The sequence below is a fragment of the Molothrus ater genome, chromosome 4 (assembly GCF_012460135.2).
Source record: "Molothrus ater isolate BHLD 08-10-18 breed brown headed cowbird chromosome 4, BPBGC_Mater_1.1, whole genome shotgun sequence".
In the NCBI taxonomy this organism is placed as follows: Eukaryota; Metazoa; Chordata; class Aves; order Passeriformes; family Icteridae; genus Molothrus; species Molothrus ater.
In genome coordinates this window covers 5,594,589-5,610,440 of record NC_050481.2, presented here as the reverse complement: position 1 = coordinate 5,610,440, position 15,852 = coordinate 5,594,589, and the positions used below count along the sequence as shown (strand labels likewise).

Below are 15,852 nucleotides of genomic sequence, written 5' to 3'. Positions count from 1 at the left end.
GGTTGCTGTTACCAACACAGGCTGCTTTTTGTCCCACAAACAACTGCCTTTTGCAGAGCTCAGAATATTTTGGAAGCATTCAGGATGGAGGTTTTGTGGATGTAGCGGTGAGTTTTTGATGCGCCTGTGAGGCGTTTCCTTCAGTGCAGGTACAGGCACTTGCTGGGTCAGATTGTCCCAGTGTGATTCCTGGTGGGAGGGAATTTGTTACTGTGCTCGGTGTGCAGGGCCTGCCTGCAGGCACTTGGCATGAGGAGCAGGTGAAATGCCTTACTGGCATTCTTCATCTGCTTTGCACCTGTGCTCTGACTGATGGATGCAGGCACCGGGCTAAACTCAGGGACTGGAGGAAAAGGAAGTGAGGAGACAGACCAAAGATTCTTAATATTACTTTCCACTTCAGACATTCATCTTTTGCAAAACAGTTAGTTTTACCCAATAATTCCAAAGAAATTTTGTAACAGGAATCCTTAGAGGAACTAAATCTCATTAGATCATCATACATGTCACCTCACCCTAGAAGCAGCAATGGAAATGTGCTGCAACGGGAGGTGATGTTGAGTGGAGAATGTTCAAGGCTGAAGCTGAATCCAAGACATTGCCATGGCTGTTGGGATCTTGCCTCATTCCCTATCTTTGCTTTTGAAAAGTGCAGGTAATGGTGTGTGTTGTTGTGTGCTCACCTGGCTGGGCCAGGCTGCCCTGAGTGGAGGTGGTATTTATCACTGCTGCCTTTTTCATCATAGAGCTCCCCCATAATATTTTCCTCCCTCCTGCCTTTTTTTATTATTCTCTCAGGAAAACTAGTGCTAGTTTTACATTCTCGAGTCCACTGAATGTGTGTTTTCTCTTCCTATTGAACCTTATCAATACCAAAATTTTCAACTGACATCTCGTGCTTTCCTAGTAGTGAATTCTCTCCTTTTTTCATTATCAGACAGCTCTTGGCTTGTTGCTTTTTCTTCCTTTCCTTTTTTTTTTCTTTTCCTGGAAGAACCCTAGTTCTGAGAAGCAGAGAATAGTCAGTGCTTGAAGCATCAGCGAGGCTCATTGCTGGGGCATTGCGTGGTTCACATCCTTAGCATCCTTGCTGTAAATACGTCATTCCACACCACTCTGCTCAACTCTGACCTGCTGAGTGCTGCTCTGTGGAAGTCCCTGTGAAATCTCGTGGTATTCCAGGCATGGCAGAGGGCAATAAATCTTGGACAACATGAGAGGACTTTAAAAAAAGAAATTAGCAATGAAAATACACACCTCGAGTAGTTCAGGGTGATTTTCTTAGTTAAGCAAAAATTTTTGTAAGGTGGTTTTGAGACAAGAAATACAATGTCTCCACAATTTGATTTAGAAATAATTAAAGGCCCCTTAGTAGAGATGCTTGTGGTTGCTGCTATTCTTAGGAATTAATTATACAAAATAACATTTCAGTAGCACATCATCCTTCTTACTTTTAAAGGAAGTTCTTATTTTAGAAGGCAAGTTACTGTTCCTAAGTTTTAATACTATAAACAATTTCCATGATCCATATCCTTTTTAGCTCCCCTCTCCTGCCTCTATTTGAAATATACAATACACATCTGCTTTAGGTCATGGCATGGTTTTACACTTGCCCCACTCACCTTCATTTATTCATAATTGTGTCATTAATGAAATTAAGAATGCTGGAGGACTGGGGATCATATGATTCACCCAGCTGAAACCCAGGACGGGGCGCCTTCCATGGCCATTATTGCCACAGCTGACGCGTGTGCTGCCGTGACTCCAGTGAAGTGCCCCTTTGGACACACTCTGGGGACTCTATCCAGAGTGTTTTCCCTTGAAGAGGTACTTTCAGACAAACAAGAAACAGAAGGCGCTTTCTGAGAGTTTTGTTGTCTAAAGCAAAACAAAAAACATGTCTGGTGTGTTGTTGTTGATCAACAACTGTTGATTTATGCCCTGGAAATTGTACAAAGGACGCAGTGTTTCTGGAAAGGCTCTTAGAAACTCTCCAGAGGTGTTTCCCTCAAAGAGGCTACAGTGCTGGTGAGGGGGAAAAACCTGGAGAATGGAAAGGGAACACTTATCCATACATTTAGAACATGTCTAGTAGCACAGCTGGTTCCTTTCAGAGTTTCCCTAAATAAGGAATGGTTGGCATTTATGTATTTCCATAATTTCTTAAGCAGCTTTGTTTCATGATGAGCATAACCCAAGACAGTATCCAAGGCATCCTGAGCCATTCTTGTCCATTCCTTAATGAGGTGACAAGGCTCCAGCCTCTCACTTGGAAAGGATTCAGCTGTGTGAGCTCAGTCAACCCTGCAGATGTATGAAACACCTCCTTCCTGCTCAGTACCTCTCTCCTCTTCAATAAATATCTGAAGAAAATGTAAAATAGGGTAATACTGGTCCAGGAAAATTTCCTAAGAAGGTTCCTTTCATAAATAGTTGTTAATATTCAGATTTTGACTTGTCTCTCTCACAACATTTAAATGGGTATGCGGTAGATGTTTTGGAAAGGCTCTGCTGAAGCGATGGCAGACTTTTAGAGCAGCTCAGTGCAGATGATGGAAATCTGATCACTGACCATGCAATGGGAGAAAACTCATGGAGACCCTCAAGTTGAGCAAATGTCAGCAAGTGTTTCCTTTGAAGGTTCAGGACCTGGTGTTTAGCTTTCATAGGTAAGTTGTTTGGGACTTGGATTATCTTCTTTCCCATTTTGGTGTCCCACAGACATGGCCAGAGCTGTTGACAGGGCAAGATCTTTTCCAAATCTTAGCACTAAGTGAGAGGTGACTTGTTTAAAAAAACCCCTGCTCCTAAATGCTCAGATACGTTGCTTCTACCTCAGTCCTTCTGGAAACAGACTCCTTTTGCATTACTTTTGATCTGTTGCACAGATCTGAACTGCTTTGCCAAGTACTTTGTGGCATAGCATGGAAATTCCTCCTGGCTCCTGGATGTAGCTGCCTTTAGGGGATGAAGTAGCAGAGATCCCGTGTGAAAAAGTTGGGAATATGCTTCCTTGGCTTCTTTTATCATAGAAATACCATCATGTTCCTGTATGTTCCTGCTTGGGGGAGGATGCCCTCTCATCTCTCACTGTGTCTGCTACTCCTCTATCCCAGTTCCTGGTGGGTCTTGCCCACCCCAGAGCTGTGTGATCCAGTGGCAGGTACACTCCCAAGGTGAACCAAGGCAACACGAGATGTTTCCAGTGGGCAGTGAACTGTCCTGTCCCTCCCAGCTGTTTTCTGCCCAGTTTGGAAGTGGGGAAGGTTCTAAGGGCACCACCACCCACAGGTACACTAGAGGGCAGGATTTAGCCCTTAGATTGTCTCACACATGAAATCAGGAGCACTTTTAGGTACTTACAGAGTCTGGTTTGCAGGAAAATGATAATCCAACTCCTGTTAGCCACTGCACTCTCAGAGCTGGAAAAGAAATACAGATAACATGTGAGATCAGGTGGCTGCTGTTGGTTTTCATTTGTTTCATAAATGCTTGAAATTTGTGCAGCTGATTCTAAGAAAAAGTTTATCTGTATGGGGTCATATTTAAAAGCGTTTTACAGAAAGTAAATTATTTTAATAACTCAACCTGAATTTTTAATCATAGTCTTTTCAGCTACACTTTGTAAGCTTTCCCCCGCTCCCCTGGATTACAGATAATGCAGGCAATTCTGATAAATAATTATTTGATCATTATGGTTTTTAGCACTCTTGGGAGCGTTGCCCTGGGATCAGGGCCATCTGTTCCAGGATACTTGAGAGGTGATGGATTGTGCTGAACTGGTTCACAGCCCTGGAATTAATGGTGCTTTTGACTGTTGGTGACAGCATGTTTAGTGCAATTATCTAATATAACCAAACCAGACCCAGTGCAGCCCAGAGAATGCTCAAGTTACTGTTGCTGAAGACCATACATACGTGTACGGCATCTGTAAATTGAATATATATACCAGGTGGTACCTGAAATCTTTACAGCATGATTTTTGAAGCCTTAACGTTGGTGATGAGATACTGTTTCAATCCTGAAGGAGGATTAATAGCCTTTGCTTTTGTTGTTAGCACCTGTTTAAGACTTACGTGTTTCAAAATAAAGCAGCTCTCTCACCCTTCATCATTTTCAGTAATGTTTGGTAACAATATGCAGGTCAACTGTTTTTCCTGTGCCTCTTCTGCTGCCTCCAGACTTGTCAATGAAAATATTCAAAGGGTGACTCTCTGGAGTGCTGGTGGCATTTTAGCGTTATTATCTTACGTCGTTTTTTGTTTGTTCAGGGTAGGGCCAGATTTTGACTGGAGCTTGATAGGATCAGCCGAGAATACAAATGAGATGATGTCTGCCCGGCTGGGTGGAGGTTGTCCTGCAGGAGCTGTCATGGGGCACTGCTGCTGGAGTGACCCTGCCTGAGCCTGGCGCTCGTCTCTGACTTGCAGAGCTTGAAACCACATTGACCGAGTGATTCAAAGGAGAATCCCAGACTGGGTACTGGGAAAGGGCAAAGCAGAGCCCAGACTCCATGGCCATGTGCAGTGCCAGTGTGGTGAAATTCTGCTCATGTGCTGCAGAGCTCAGGGCGTTTGTCTGTTACCTTCTGACAGGGTTGTAGCAGAACCCATAAAGCCAGAATCATTAGGATTCCAGGAATATGCAAGTCACAGAGTCCTTGTAGCCATGGCTGTGGAATCCTGCATGGTGGTGTTTTGTAAGAGCAAGGAGAGACGTCAGCTGTGATACAGCTTGAAAATATTGTAGTCTGGTTCTTGATTCTTTCCTTTCTGCTCTCAGGCTGGCCCATGATGCCTGATGCAGACTTAGCCCATATCCCCAGACACTCTGTGCCATTCTCTGGGGGTGTAGCTTTGGGGTTATTTTCCTGTTAAAGGATGTCCTTAGCATACTCAAGTGTGCAGTTATCACAGCATCTGGATCTGTGCTTGGGGGAAGATCTGCAGCACCTCTGGCAACTAGCATCAATTTTTTGGTATCTTTTCTCGGCGTTTCTGGGTATTGGGGAAAAAAATCTTGAAGTCTTTATTTTTCACCCCACATATCCATCACTGAGATGCCAAAAAAGTGCCAGAGCTGGTGCCAGGTAGGTGGAATGGAGTGTCCCTCTCCAGAGGCAGCTGATTGTCACTGCCTGTCCTGTGAGGCAATGTCCTCGTCTGTTAAAATGCAGGACAGGAGACAAGTTCTTCCCAGATGGATGTCTTGAAAAGCATTACCAGAGTCTATGCAGTTGTCACCCCTGTTATTTCAGGTTAGAATAGTACTTTTGGGACTGTATTACAAAGAAAGTTCATACAGTCCCACAACTCTGGGAAGACCAATGGAGAGACTGACACTCCTGGTGTGCAGTTACCTGTGGGACCTGCTGGTATGTGTGGGAACAGAGGTGGATAGGAAACCAGGAGCACGTGTAAGTGTGGAGAAGCAGCTACCAGTGGCCATGTAGGGGCTGTCACCTCTGTGGAAAAGTCCCTTAGGGAATCCTGCTGCACAGACCTGTTGGGCAGGTGAGACACTTTGATGGCCAGTGCTTGTAGCTGCTGTACTGCAGGAGCTGTCTGGAGCAGTGTGGGCACTGAAACCATCCCATAGATCTAAACCAGGGTATGGGCACTAGCAGTGGGCAGGCTGAAGCAGCAGGGAGTCAGGTAGGTTCTTTCAAGCTGCAGGAGGTCCAAGGGTCTCTCTTTTGTTGTCAGGAATCCCTTCTTAGCATAGTTCAAATGTACTCAGAATAAAATTGAGGAGTGTTACCCTAATATGCACTGTGATTTATTTTCAGTTAAGGAATTTGGTTTCTTACAAAGAAAATTCTTTACTTAAGCAGGGCTGCATTCAGAAGCAAATTAGAGCCCTTTTGTGAAGACTGGGATTCATTACTGTGCTGGGTCAGCAGTGATTGACAGCTCTTGTTCTTCACTGCAGCTCCTGCCGTTCCCCTGTGCATGCTTTATTTAAAGGTCAGCACAGGGTGGTTACACAGCTTGATGGAAGGGGATGAAATTGGACTATGAAGTAAGACTTTTTGCTTATTGTGGCATTTGCACTGTCCTTGCAGTAAAGAACTGTGCTGGCACCAGTGCTATGCTTTGTGTGCACGTGTATGGCTTTAAATTTTTTTAAAAATTGTTTACTTTTTGCAAAAATATTTATTAAAGTCTCAATGATCAGTTCAGTTTCACTGGTACTGGAGATGGGGGAAGTAAAAACCTAGCATAATCACAATCTCAACCTTTTGGCCAGGTTAAGGGCAATCTGCTGTAAAAGGCAGCTCAATTCACAGGAGCTCCTCTGTATAAGGGTTGTTCCTTCTTCCTCCCCTTCAGCTTTGCCATCTCTCTGGATCCTGGGTGCCTGACAGAGTTCCTTTTTCACCACTGTGCTCCAAACTCTGAAATCCCATTTACTTATTCTTCTTGGCATTTCTAAAATCCAGCTTTTCCTTTCCAGCTGTGACACTGAGGCTTATTGAGCCTATGGGGCAGCAATGTCTCACCACTGCTCTGGCAGCCTTTGCCTTTCACCTCATGTGTTGCTGCTCCGACATCAGTTACAGCCCTGAAGTACTGAGTAGTTGTGTGAGTTGTACCTGGAGGAGGAACACTAGAAAATACCTTCTAAAAATTACACATTTTACCTTCTCTGTCTTCTGAAATGCTGTTCCCGTGTTTGCCTTGGGTTGTCCCTGGTTTTATGTGTTTGTTTTGCTGCAAGTGAAAAACAGGTCATAGCTACAAGGAGATGAGTGAACGCAGAGTAAACATAAAGCAGAACTTCTGCAAGTTCTGTACGTGTCTTCTGACATGGCTGTGTTGGCTGAACAGTTGCACCAGCTTTGTTCTGAAGTTCAGCACCCAAAAGGGCTTAGTTATTCTGTGATTTCCTTCCTTAGTTATTCTGTGATTTACTTCAGTCAATGCTGAACGAAGTGAAAGCAGAAGAAAACAACCTGGGGCATACCTTACCCTTGCTAAGAAAAGCCCTTTGGGAACAGTCCTAAAAAAGCTACATGTGAACAGGCATGCATTATTCTTTTGATAAGGCAACCCTGAAACATTTTTCGAAATCAAGAATATGGGGTGAAAATAATGGTAATTTGGAGACTAAGCTTTATTACCTGTACCCAGTAAGGAACGAAGTTCTTCTCTGGTAAAGTTAGGAATTTTCTCAGTTTGCTTTTGCCCTCTTGACTTTCAAAGATGCATCAGTTCATCTGCAATCCAAGGAGTCAGCAAACAGTGTGGCAGAAAGCATTTAGAAGGGTTTTACATGACAGCGACTTGGAGTTTCTGGCGTACGAAATCCTTTCGTAATGCGAAGCAATCCCTGTTTACTTTACTCGGCAGCACAAAATGCCCAAATTGTGCTTTGTAAGCAGAATTCCCAAACTTTGGATTTGCTTTTGCATGACATTTTTACTTTTAAAGGGCTCGACTAGGTTTGATCAACCAGATTATGCAAGCTGTGAGAAGTGGAAAAGTGTGGCTGTGCGTGTTTTACATGTGGGCACACAGGCAAGGAGCAGTGTCACACTGGCGCCAGAAGTGTTGGATCTCACACTATTCTGAAATTATTGATTGTTCTGCATGATGACTTTACTGTCTTTTATATGAAATTTATAGGGAGCACCAGAGAATGCTGTGTGTTTGGTAATCAGTGTTTCATGGGGAGGATTCCCAGTGTCATAGGCGCATGTTAGGGAGAACTGGGTACTTGCAGCAATCGAGGTCAAGGTAAAAATCAGAATTAGGTGGAGAACCTGAATAGGGAAATAATTTCCATTGTATTCAGTATCTGTACTACTTAAAAAGGTGAAAACTTTTAGAAATTGAGAATGTCCATGTTAATGTGGTTGATTACCATAGTGGGTTGATGCTTAAACAGTTACACAAGTTCTGTTCTGCTTTAAGCATTGGTTTACTCTTAAGTGTAATCGGAACTTCCTGAAGTGTTTGCATTTCACGAGTGTGTATTTTTGTTGTAGATGTTTACATTTTGGACACCTTGGGTCTGTCTGCGAGTGGTTTTATGCCTCTGGCTGGCAAAAAGGAAAAAGATACACTTAGAATGTTGTCATGCAAAAGCAAAGAAATGTGCCTTTGTATGGGAGCGTGACTCACTGTTTCTCGTCCTGACACTCCATTGGCTTGATTGTTTTTGTTGCAATTCTGATGGTTTGGTTTATTAGCAGCCCACCTCTCCTGCTAAGGTTTCCTGGTTGTTTCTCCTCTCTATTTCTCCTTTTGGCGTCCCATATGTGTTCCAGGTTTTAGGCAATGTCTGCATCAGTGACTCTGGCAATGGCTCACTTTTACCACGGGTGTATGAAAGCGAGCAAGGAGTTGTTCTCTTGTTCACAGTCTGAAGGCCGGGGATGCCTTGTATGTCAGTGCTTATCAAATAGCAGAAGATGTTAAATTGCTAATTGTGCCTTTGAGAAAGAGATATCAGAAACTGTCAGAGACTGATGTGAGCAGAGGGACACAAAGATATTTGTAATTCTTAGAGAAAGTTACAGTAGGCATCACCAGGCTGGGGTTTGGATCTGATCCAGCAGACAGGAAAAGCCAGAAGGGGGTGTTAATGTGTGTTTGTAAATGCATGTGTAGCTTTGAACCAGCCCCTGAGTTTGGGAGGGTTTGTCCTGTTAGGTGTGGAGCAAGCACATCTGATTCCTTGTGTTTTGCTTGGACACCTGGCTGGGAATAATGTTGCCCCTGAGCGTGCAGGAATGGCCAGCTTCAGCCACAGAGGATGCAGGAGTGGGACTTCGGCTGTAGGGTGTTGCATTTAGCAAAATGTTGTTGAGTTTTACTTTCCCCCCGTTTTTTGTGAACTTCCTTGCATTTCTGATGCTTATTCCCCCTGGAGCTGACCCACCTCTGCAGTGAGGCTGCAGAACAGCTGCTTTGTGCTTTCCTGTGGGCACGGAGGTGCGGGAGGATGGGCAGTGGGAGCTGGCGCAGCAGCTTCACCGCGCTGTCACTCGGGGGCCTCGTGGAAGGATTTTCCTTACAGGGCCCCTGCAAATATGTTGGAGATGGGCCCTGAGCCTTTGGCTGGGGCTGAGCTTTTCCACAGCAGACTGTAGTAACACTAGTCATTGATCCAGAGACGTGCAGCCTGGGATTTTTGGGGGTACAGAAACTGTCCCTTCTCGTAAACTGAGTGAGAGGTGTTTTGCTTTTTGTTCCAATAAAGCAGCTGTATGTTAGTGAAAACGGAGGTTGAAATAGTATCCAATTTTTCCTCTCTTCCCAGGCTGTGAGCTGCTTCCTTTGCTGCAGTGTGGCAGGCAGGGTTCTCACTGTGAAGTGATGGAGTCTCTTCAGCAGGAGGCTGGACTAGAGGGAGTCCTTCTGACCTGAGTTTTGTGTGATGCTGACACTGGGGATGATACTTGTAGCTCTAGACTGCACTGAAGGCTGTCTGTAGGGTGTTAGCTAGAAGGGTTACAGAGAAAATACAGCTGAAGCTGTAATCGAACCTTTATTTGGTGTGTAAATGCATCCAAAGCCAGAAGCTCATAGTTGGTTTTTACTTCATGGTTTCTCTCATATAGTGGTTAGAATTCCCATTTCCTTGTGGAGTAGGAAAATGGGGGTTTTATTAATCCCTTTGGCTAATACATCCTCAAATTCCACCTCCTTCAGATGTGTGTTTGCTTCATGCTCCAGTACAGCACCCTCCTGTACTGCCCTAACGCTGCCCTGTCTTCACTGCTCTTTGCTCTTTTTGTTTGCCTCTTATTTTATTCCAGACGTGTTTCTGTCCCTTTCTCTCCTCCCTGTGACCTTTATTTTCCCTTTTCCTTACTAATCCTGTGGCATTCTCCTGCCCCAGAACATCTTAGCCAGTGCAGCTGCTGTGAGTGAAATACCAGCACGTGGCTTTGGTCACAGGGATTGCCCCGGGCGAAGGGCTTGCCAGCAGATTCCCACTGGGAGTCAAAAGGTAGTACCAGCTCAGCAGTGAGCAACTTCCAGAATGTGCAGCTCTGTTTTCCTCAAGTATTAAGTTGGTAGGTTTTGCCCAGGTCTTTGAAATGAACCCATTTTGAAGGAGATGTTGGCCAAACCGTTTATGACGCATAGCAGGGAAACCTTTTGGGACCATTTAAGTTGTGCAGTTCCTGGGTCTGGGCCACTCTAAAGCTTTGGTTTATTAGACCTGTAAAAGGACCTGAGAGTTTGCATTGTACGTGTGATTTTCCAGTTCTAGTGCTCAGGACAATAAAAGTACTTTTGGAAAATGTTCATGTTTTCTTTATTTTTTGCATTTGCTAACAGCTTTCCTGTCTAGCTACTTGTCCTCAAAATTATTTTCTCCACTGGACTGTGCAAAAGTGCCTTGGAAATAATTTTTTTTGAGGTATCTAAGAAAACGAAGATCCATTTTTTAAGAGAAATCTGAAACTTTGCCAACCACAATGCTATTAAATACCATTTTTCAACTTGCATATTCTTAGAAAAGTCTCTCCAAGTTGTGAAATAAATGCCCATTTGTAACTCTCTGAAATACACTGTTTAGTTTAACCTAACTAAATGCAGCTTGTACATCTGTCCTGGCCACATACCCTCTGAAAGAACATCTCGGTGCCTGTTGCAGTGCGCTCCAGCTTCCTTTAGTGCCACAGATTGTACTGGTTTCTGTGGGTTGGACTGTATAGCCTGTGGTGTTTTTCAGCCAGAACATCAGTGAATATGAATCTCTAACAGACCTCTGTGTACTGTTGGGAAAAACATTCCCTCTCTCTCCATTTTTGTATGACTGGAAGGCGCTGTAGGTTCACTCGAGCTACAACACTCAGAGTTTCTTCGCTGGTGTGAAAGTGCAAATGCACGTCCTGCAATTCATTCCTTCTTACTCAGCAGAATGATTCTATTAAGCTTATTATGATAGAAAAGCAAGTCTTTAATAGGAGCTGTAAATTTCCTGGGTCCTTTGAGATGGTTTTATTGTTTAATTTAATAACTTGATGATGACTTAGCCCCAGTCCTGAGGATGTTTGCTCAGCGGGTGAGCTCTGTGTTCTCACAACACCAGCAGGCACTGAGCAGAGCCTTGTGCTTGGTGTTCCTTGTGGACTGCAGGGCAGGAATGGGAACAGAGAAACAACTCACTGCCATGCTAGAGGGGCCAGAATATCTGGCAAAACAGGCCTTTTTAGCCCTTGGTTAATGAGCTCTTTCACAACAATCTGCTACATTTTTTTGGGCTACAAATGTCTTAATTATTTGACTTCCATGGATGGGGTCATGAGGTTCAGTTGTGCTGAAAACAAGTAGATGTGAAATGATGAATGGAGTCTGCACTGTTGCTGTTGGTGACCAAAGACTGTAAAAAAAGCAGATCATCGTGTCAAGTGATACATTTCTCTTACAACCAATTTAGTGGCAGTGAGCTAAACCTAAAATTGTCACTTCTGCTGATGATCACATAGTCAAAATGTGTTTGATCAGTAAGGCTGTGTTGTATCTTGGTATCTCCAGTTCAGTGTAACCCTGTGGCAAATACTCACTGCATTAATAAAGCTGTAAAATAACACTGAAACCTGAAAAACTCACAGTACTGTTCTGGCTCTGTTTGTTCACGTGTTTTTGGGTTAGAGAGGAAAACCCAGTGAAGCTGATTTTCCTTTTGGAGCTTTCAGTATTGCAGCTCTTTTCAAGCTCTGCAGGAATACCTTGGGTGTTTGTTTTTTTTCTTTTCACAAGCTATACAAATTTTTACAGGACTTAGAAACCTTTACCAGAAGTTTATTTTTACAGAATTTGAACTTCTGGCCTGGTGGGATGCTGTAGGATGAGCATTTTTGTCCAGAGAAAGTCATGAAGCATAATAAGTCAGTACTGTAGTAATTAATATTAATTTTCAGCTGTTCCACAGCTGTTCCTTGTTAAGCGTGTGGTGAAAGCTGTGTGCTTGGCACATCTCAGAAGTCCATTTCCCACAGTCCCTGCCCAGAGCACTTTTCCACGTTCTTGCTTCCCCAGAGGCTAAGGAGTTACACCAAAGTGTTTGGAGCTGTTCACAAGTCTGATTTTGGCCTCATAACTTATGAGCACTATATTTTGGATACTTGATTCTGAGATGAAATTGTGCCCGACTTTTAACTTTTACCCTGAAAAAGGGTTTGCAGCAATTATCCCAACAGTTGTATGTTCCCTGTATTCCTGGTGTTGGAGTTTCAGTTGGTTTCTTCAGTGCTGTCTTTTTTTCCCTTCAACAAAAAGCCAAATAAGCAAGAACCTATCTCTGAATCTCTGAAGAGATGCTCCTTCTCCAAAATTTACAGTCACTTCAGGCATTTATTCTGATGGCTGAAAAGCTCAAGCTATTTAAAACTGCATCTCCAAATGGAATAAAGGACCTGCTGAACCAAAGCAGGTGGGTGAAGGAAGCTCTCATCTGAGACATTGTATACAACAGGCAAAGGCAGGCAAAAGGGGAAGCTTTCATCCAAACTGCTGGGTTTGATTTATGGCTACAGCAATCAATTGTGTTGTGTTAATTATTCACAGGTAGTAGCTCAAAGCTGTGTGATAGGACCTTACAGGTCTTCATTTCTATGAAATCTTTGATTTCTTTTAATTGATGCAAGACATGTTCCTGCTTTGTATAGCACTGTTTCTTGTGCCTTTGCTGCCTTCACCTACTGCTGCAGTTCTGTTTGTTTGTTCCACCCACTTCTTGGATGGATGAGGTAAACTAATGGATGTTTTCTGTTGGGATCTGCCAGAACCCTTAGGGAGTGATATGGACCTGGACAGTCTCAGTTAGGCTCGCTGACAGTCTGCCTGTACAGAGCTGTGTGCGTTCAGTGTCCGATGCTGTTCTGCAAACATTGAGAGATACCTCTGGAAAAATTGCCATGAAAAGTTTCCATTTTCTGGGAGCAGTTGCCTGTGCCCTAAGTGGTCTTTCAAGGAATTTCATGGGTTTTAAGCTGCCTTTATGCGAAATGAAGATGGAATAACTCAATCTCGCCGTTGCAAATTCGAAAGTAGCTATGTGCTTTCTAAAAATGGGATCAGAAAGCCAAATGTTGAAAATTTACCATTTTCATTGCAAGCTGAAGCTTTCTATGGTGGAGGCTTTGAAGCGCTGCCTGCTGCAATCCCACGACGGCTGAAAAAGGTGAACAAAAGTGAAGCCTTTTGTTTTTTGTTTTTTTGTTTCGTTCGCAGTCAAGCTGCAGCTTCAGGCGGAGGAGCGAGGAGTGGTGTCCATCAAAGGTGTCAGTGCCAATCGCTTCCTGGCCATGAAGGAGGATGGCAGATTGCTGGCCTTGGTAAGCAGCACTTGCCTGCTGTCTCTCTGTTGCTGTGTCCTGCCCTTGCTCTGTGTGGGGTGGCCTCTCTTCCTGCAGGACTTACTCAGCTGCTCGGGGTGGGATTTATCAGGAGACAGGAGCGCTACACAGCTCCTGTCAGTTACTTGAAATAGCAATTAGGAGGAGTTGGGTATTTCTGCCCTACCTAGGAGCTGCAAAATTTAACAGGAATGGCTTGTCTGAGAGGGAAAAAATCACAGTGATCAGGAAATTATAAAAACAAATGAAGAGTAAAGTGTCTGCCTTTTTACCCTCAGGAGTAATTTTTTCCTCTTTCACTTACTTGCACATAAAGCGATTTTAAAAGACCTCTCTGAAGGGGAAAGTAAAACCAATTTCTTTTAAAAAATGACTTTCATGATACTAATCTGTATAAATTATTTTCTCATTTTCTCTTTGTAGAGAATCAAGGTTTTTTTGGGCACTTGTACTTCCCAACTAGAAAATTGGCAAGAAAAATGTTTTTGAAAATGTGATGATAAAATTTTAAAAGTTATATAAGTGCGGATAAATTAAGCTGCTCTCCAGTGAGACTAGTTTAGTTTAAACTTCTGTGTATTTTATTGGTATCAGTTGAATTTTTAACTGTGTTTTAAAGCCAGTGTGTGCAGCAGACTCGGACAGTTAATGTCTCTCTGAGCCAAATGATAAATTTTGCTTTAAGAGCTGAAGTTACATTAATTTTGCTTATGAGACCTAGACACTGTAAATCCCTCATCCACATTTATATCCTTCAGTGCCTGATGAAGCACCAGGGCATCCAGCCTGCCAGAATTTTGGTTTGCAATCGCCCTTGGTGCTTTGTGTATTTGCACGGCCCCATTCAGCCTCTGTACAAGTCCGCTCCGTGGCTGGGGCTAACAACGTGCATTCCTAACCCTGGCTGAACTGCAGCTAATGAAAGACCCGTGCTGGGGATGCAGAAATTATTTCTGATTCCCCTCTGCCTCCAAGAAATGAGACTGAAAGTAGTTTTACAGGAGCAGGGCTCCCCAGGGCGCTCCTCAGTTCTGGCTCCAGGGAGTTTCGTGTGGGCTCGGGAATGCAGTTAAAGAACCTGCTTCAAGTTACTCGGATGTTGTGTGACAGCTCAGTTGAAGAAAATGTGAGGAGTTGTCCACTGTGCTATTCTTGAGTTAAGGATAATTGGGAATTTCCTGTGGTGCTGGTGCGGTGGCATTCGGCTTCCCATTCTAATAGCACTCTGTACCCTGAGTGACGGGGAATGGTCAAAATAGGCTTTAGCACCATTTGTAAAATTATAAACACAAACACAGGGGTGTGTTTATTTTTGGGATTTCTGACCTGCTGCTGCATGGTGGGTTTGGTTGTAGAATACGCTTCCCTTGCAGCAGTTTTTGTTTGCTTAGTTCCTGCAAGGCGAAACGCTTGTAAAGTATCGCCCAGTCACTCGGAATTACTTCTCAGAGTATGTAAAGTTGGGTCACTTTGTGCTTCTCACTTGAGCTTGTAAAACTTTTTTTCTTTGGTGTTGTTTCTGGAAATGGGTATTACTTGAATCATGTTTGCTGCACGCAACATTGTTGTTATTCAAAGGTGGAAACTTTACTCTTTTCAGACTTTTCTTCTCTAACCAGCCTAACAAACGCTGCTGCAATTTCATGGCTGTTTTCTGTAGCACTGGCAGTGTTTTTCCATTTCTGCGCTGTAACTTCCAACAGTCTGTGGCTGGCTGTGCCTTTACCATTTTCTGCCTCTAAACACATTCATGAAACTGTTTTAATTGCCCGCGTCTCTTGTTCGTTAGAGCAGGGCTGTGTTTCATGAGAGCTCGCAGAGTGTGCACTGGAAATGTCTGCGGTGAACTGCACATGGTGAAACACTGCTGAAATTTCTTTCAAAACATGATGGAACTTTGATTTCTAAACACATAATTTAGTCCTTTAATCAGTCACTCAAGTACTATTCTGTCCTTTTTAATGTCTGGGGTTTTTTAATTGCTTTTCAATGTCCAGGATCAATTTGTGTAGTGTCCTTGTTTTACAAATAAATTAACATTTTTGAAAATATGTTAGCAAATTCGAATTCAGGCCTGTTTCTCATCTTGCTGGATGTTTTTGTAATTACTTGTTGAGACATGCTGCAGGGTTTGTTCTGAGCTGGCCTTTGCAGGATGATTTATTGCACAGCCGTGGACCACTGCTCACCCTGGTGACCTGCGTGGGGGTGCAATGGGTCGTGTTCTTGTGTGGAAATGTGGATGATGCAGCTTCTAACTGAGCATTTTCATGTTCCTTACTAACAGAGTCAGTCATGGGGGAGAGGTGATCTCTACCACTGGAGAAAATGGCTGGATGTGAATGCAGATAGTCAAAACCTCCCCTTGGAAAATGCTCTTTTAACTGAAAATATTTGTGCAGAAATGCATCTGTTCCAGCAGAGTTTTGATGAAAAAATGGAAACATTTCCCATCTGATATGGCTTATTTTGACTTTCCAGTTTAATTGTAAGAATGAAATACTTTATGGAGTGAATGTGATTATTTAATT

At 43.4% G+C, this 15,852-nt stretch overlaps 1 protein-coding gene across 5 annotated transcripts in view; it reads left to right on the top strand.

Annotated features, from left to right (window-relative positions):
* FGF2 (fibroblast growth factor 2) overlaps positions 1 to 15,852 on the top strand; it is a 45,328-nt gene that overhangs the window by 23,875 nt on the left and 5,601 nt on the right. For all 5 annotated transcript variants that reach the window (XM_036381708.2, XM_054514516.1, XM_036381709.1 and 2 more), the window contains one exon: positions 13,197 to 13,300. In XM_036381708.2, coding sequence (XP_036237601.1) covers positions 13,197 to 13,300 — 104 coding nt within the window. The remainder of the gene's footprint in view (positions 1 to 13,196; positions 13,301 to 15,852) is intronic.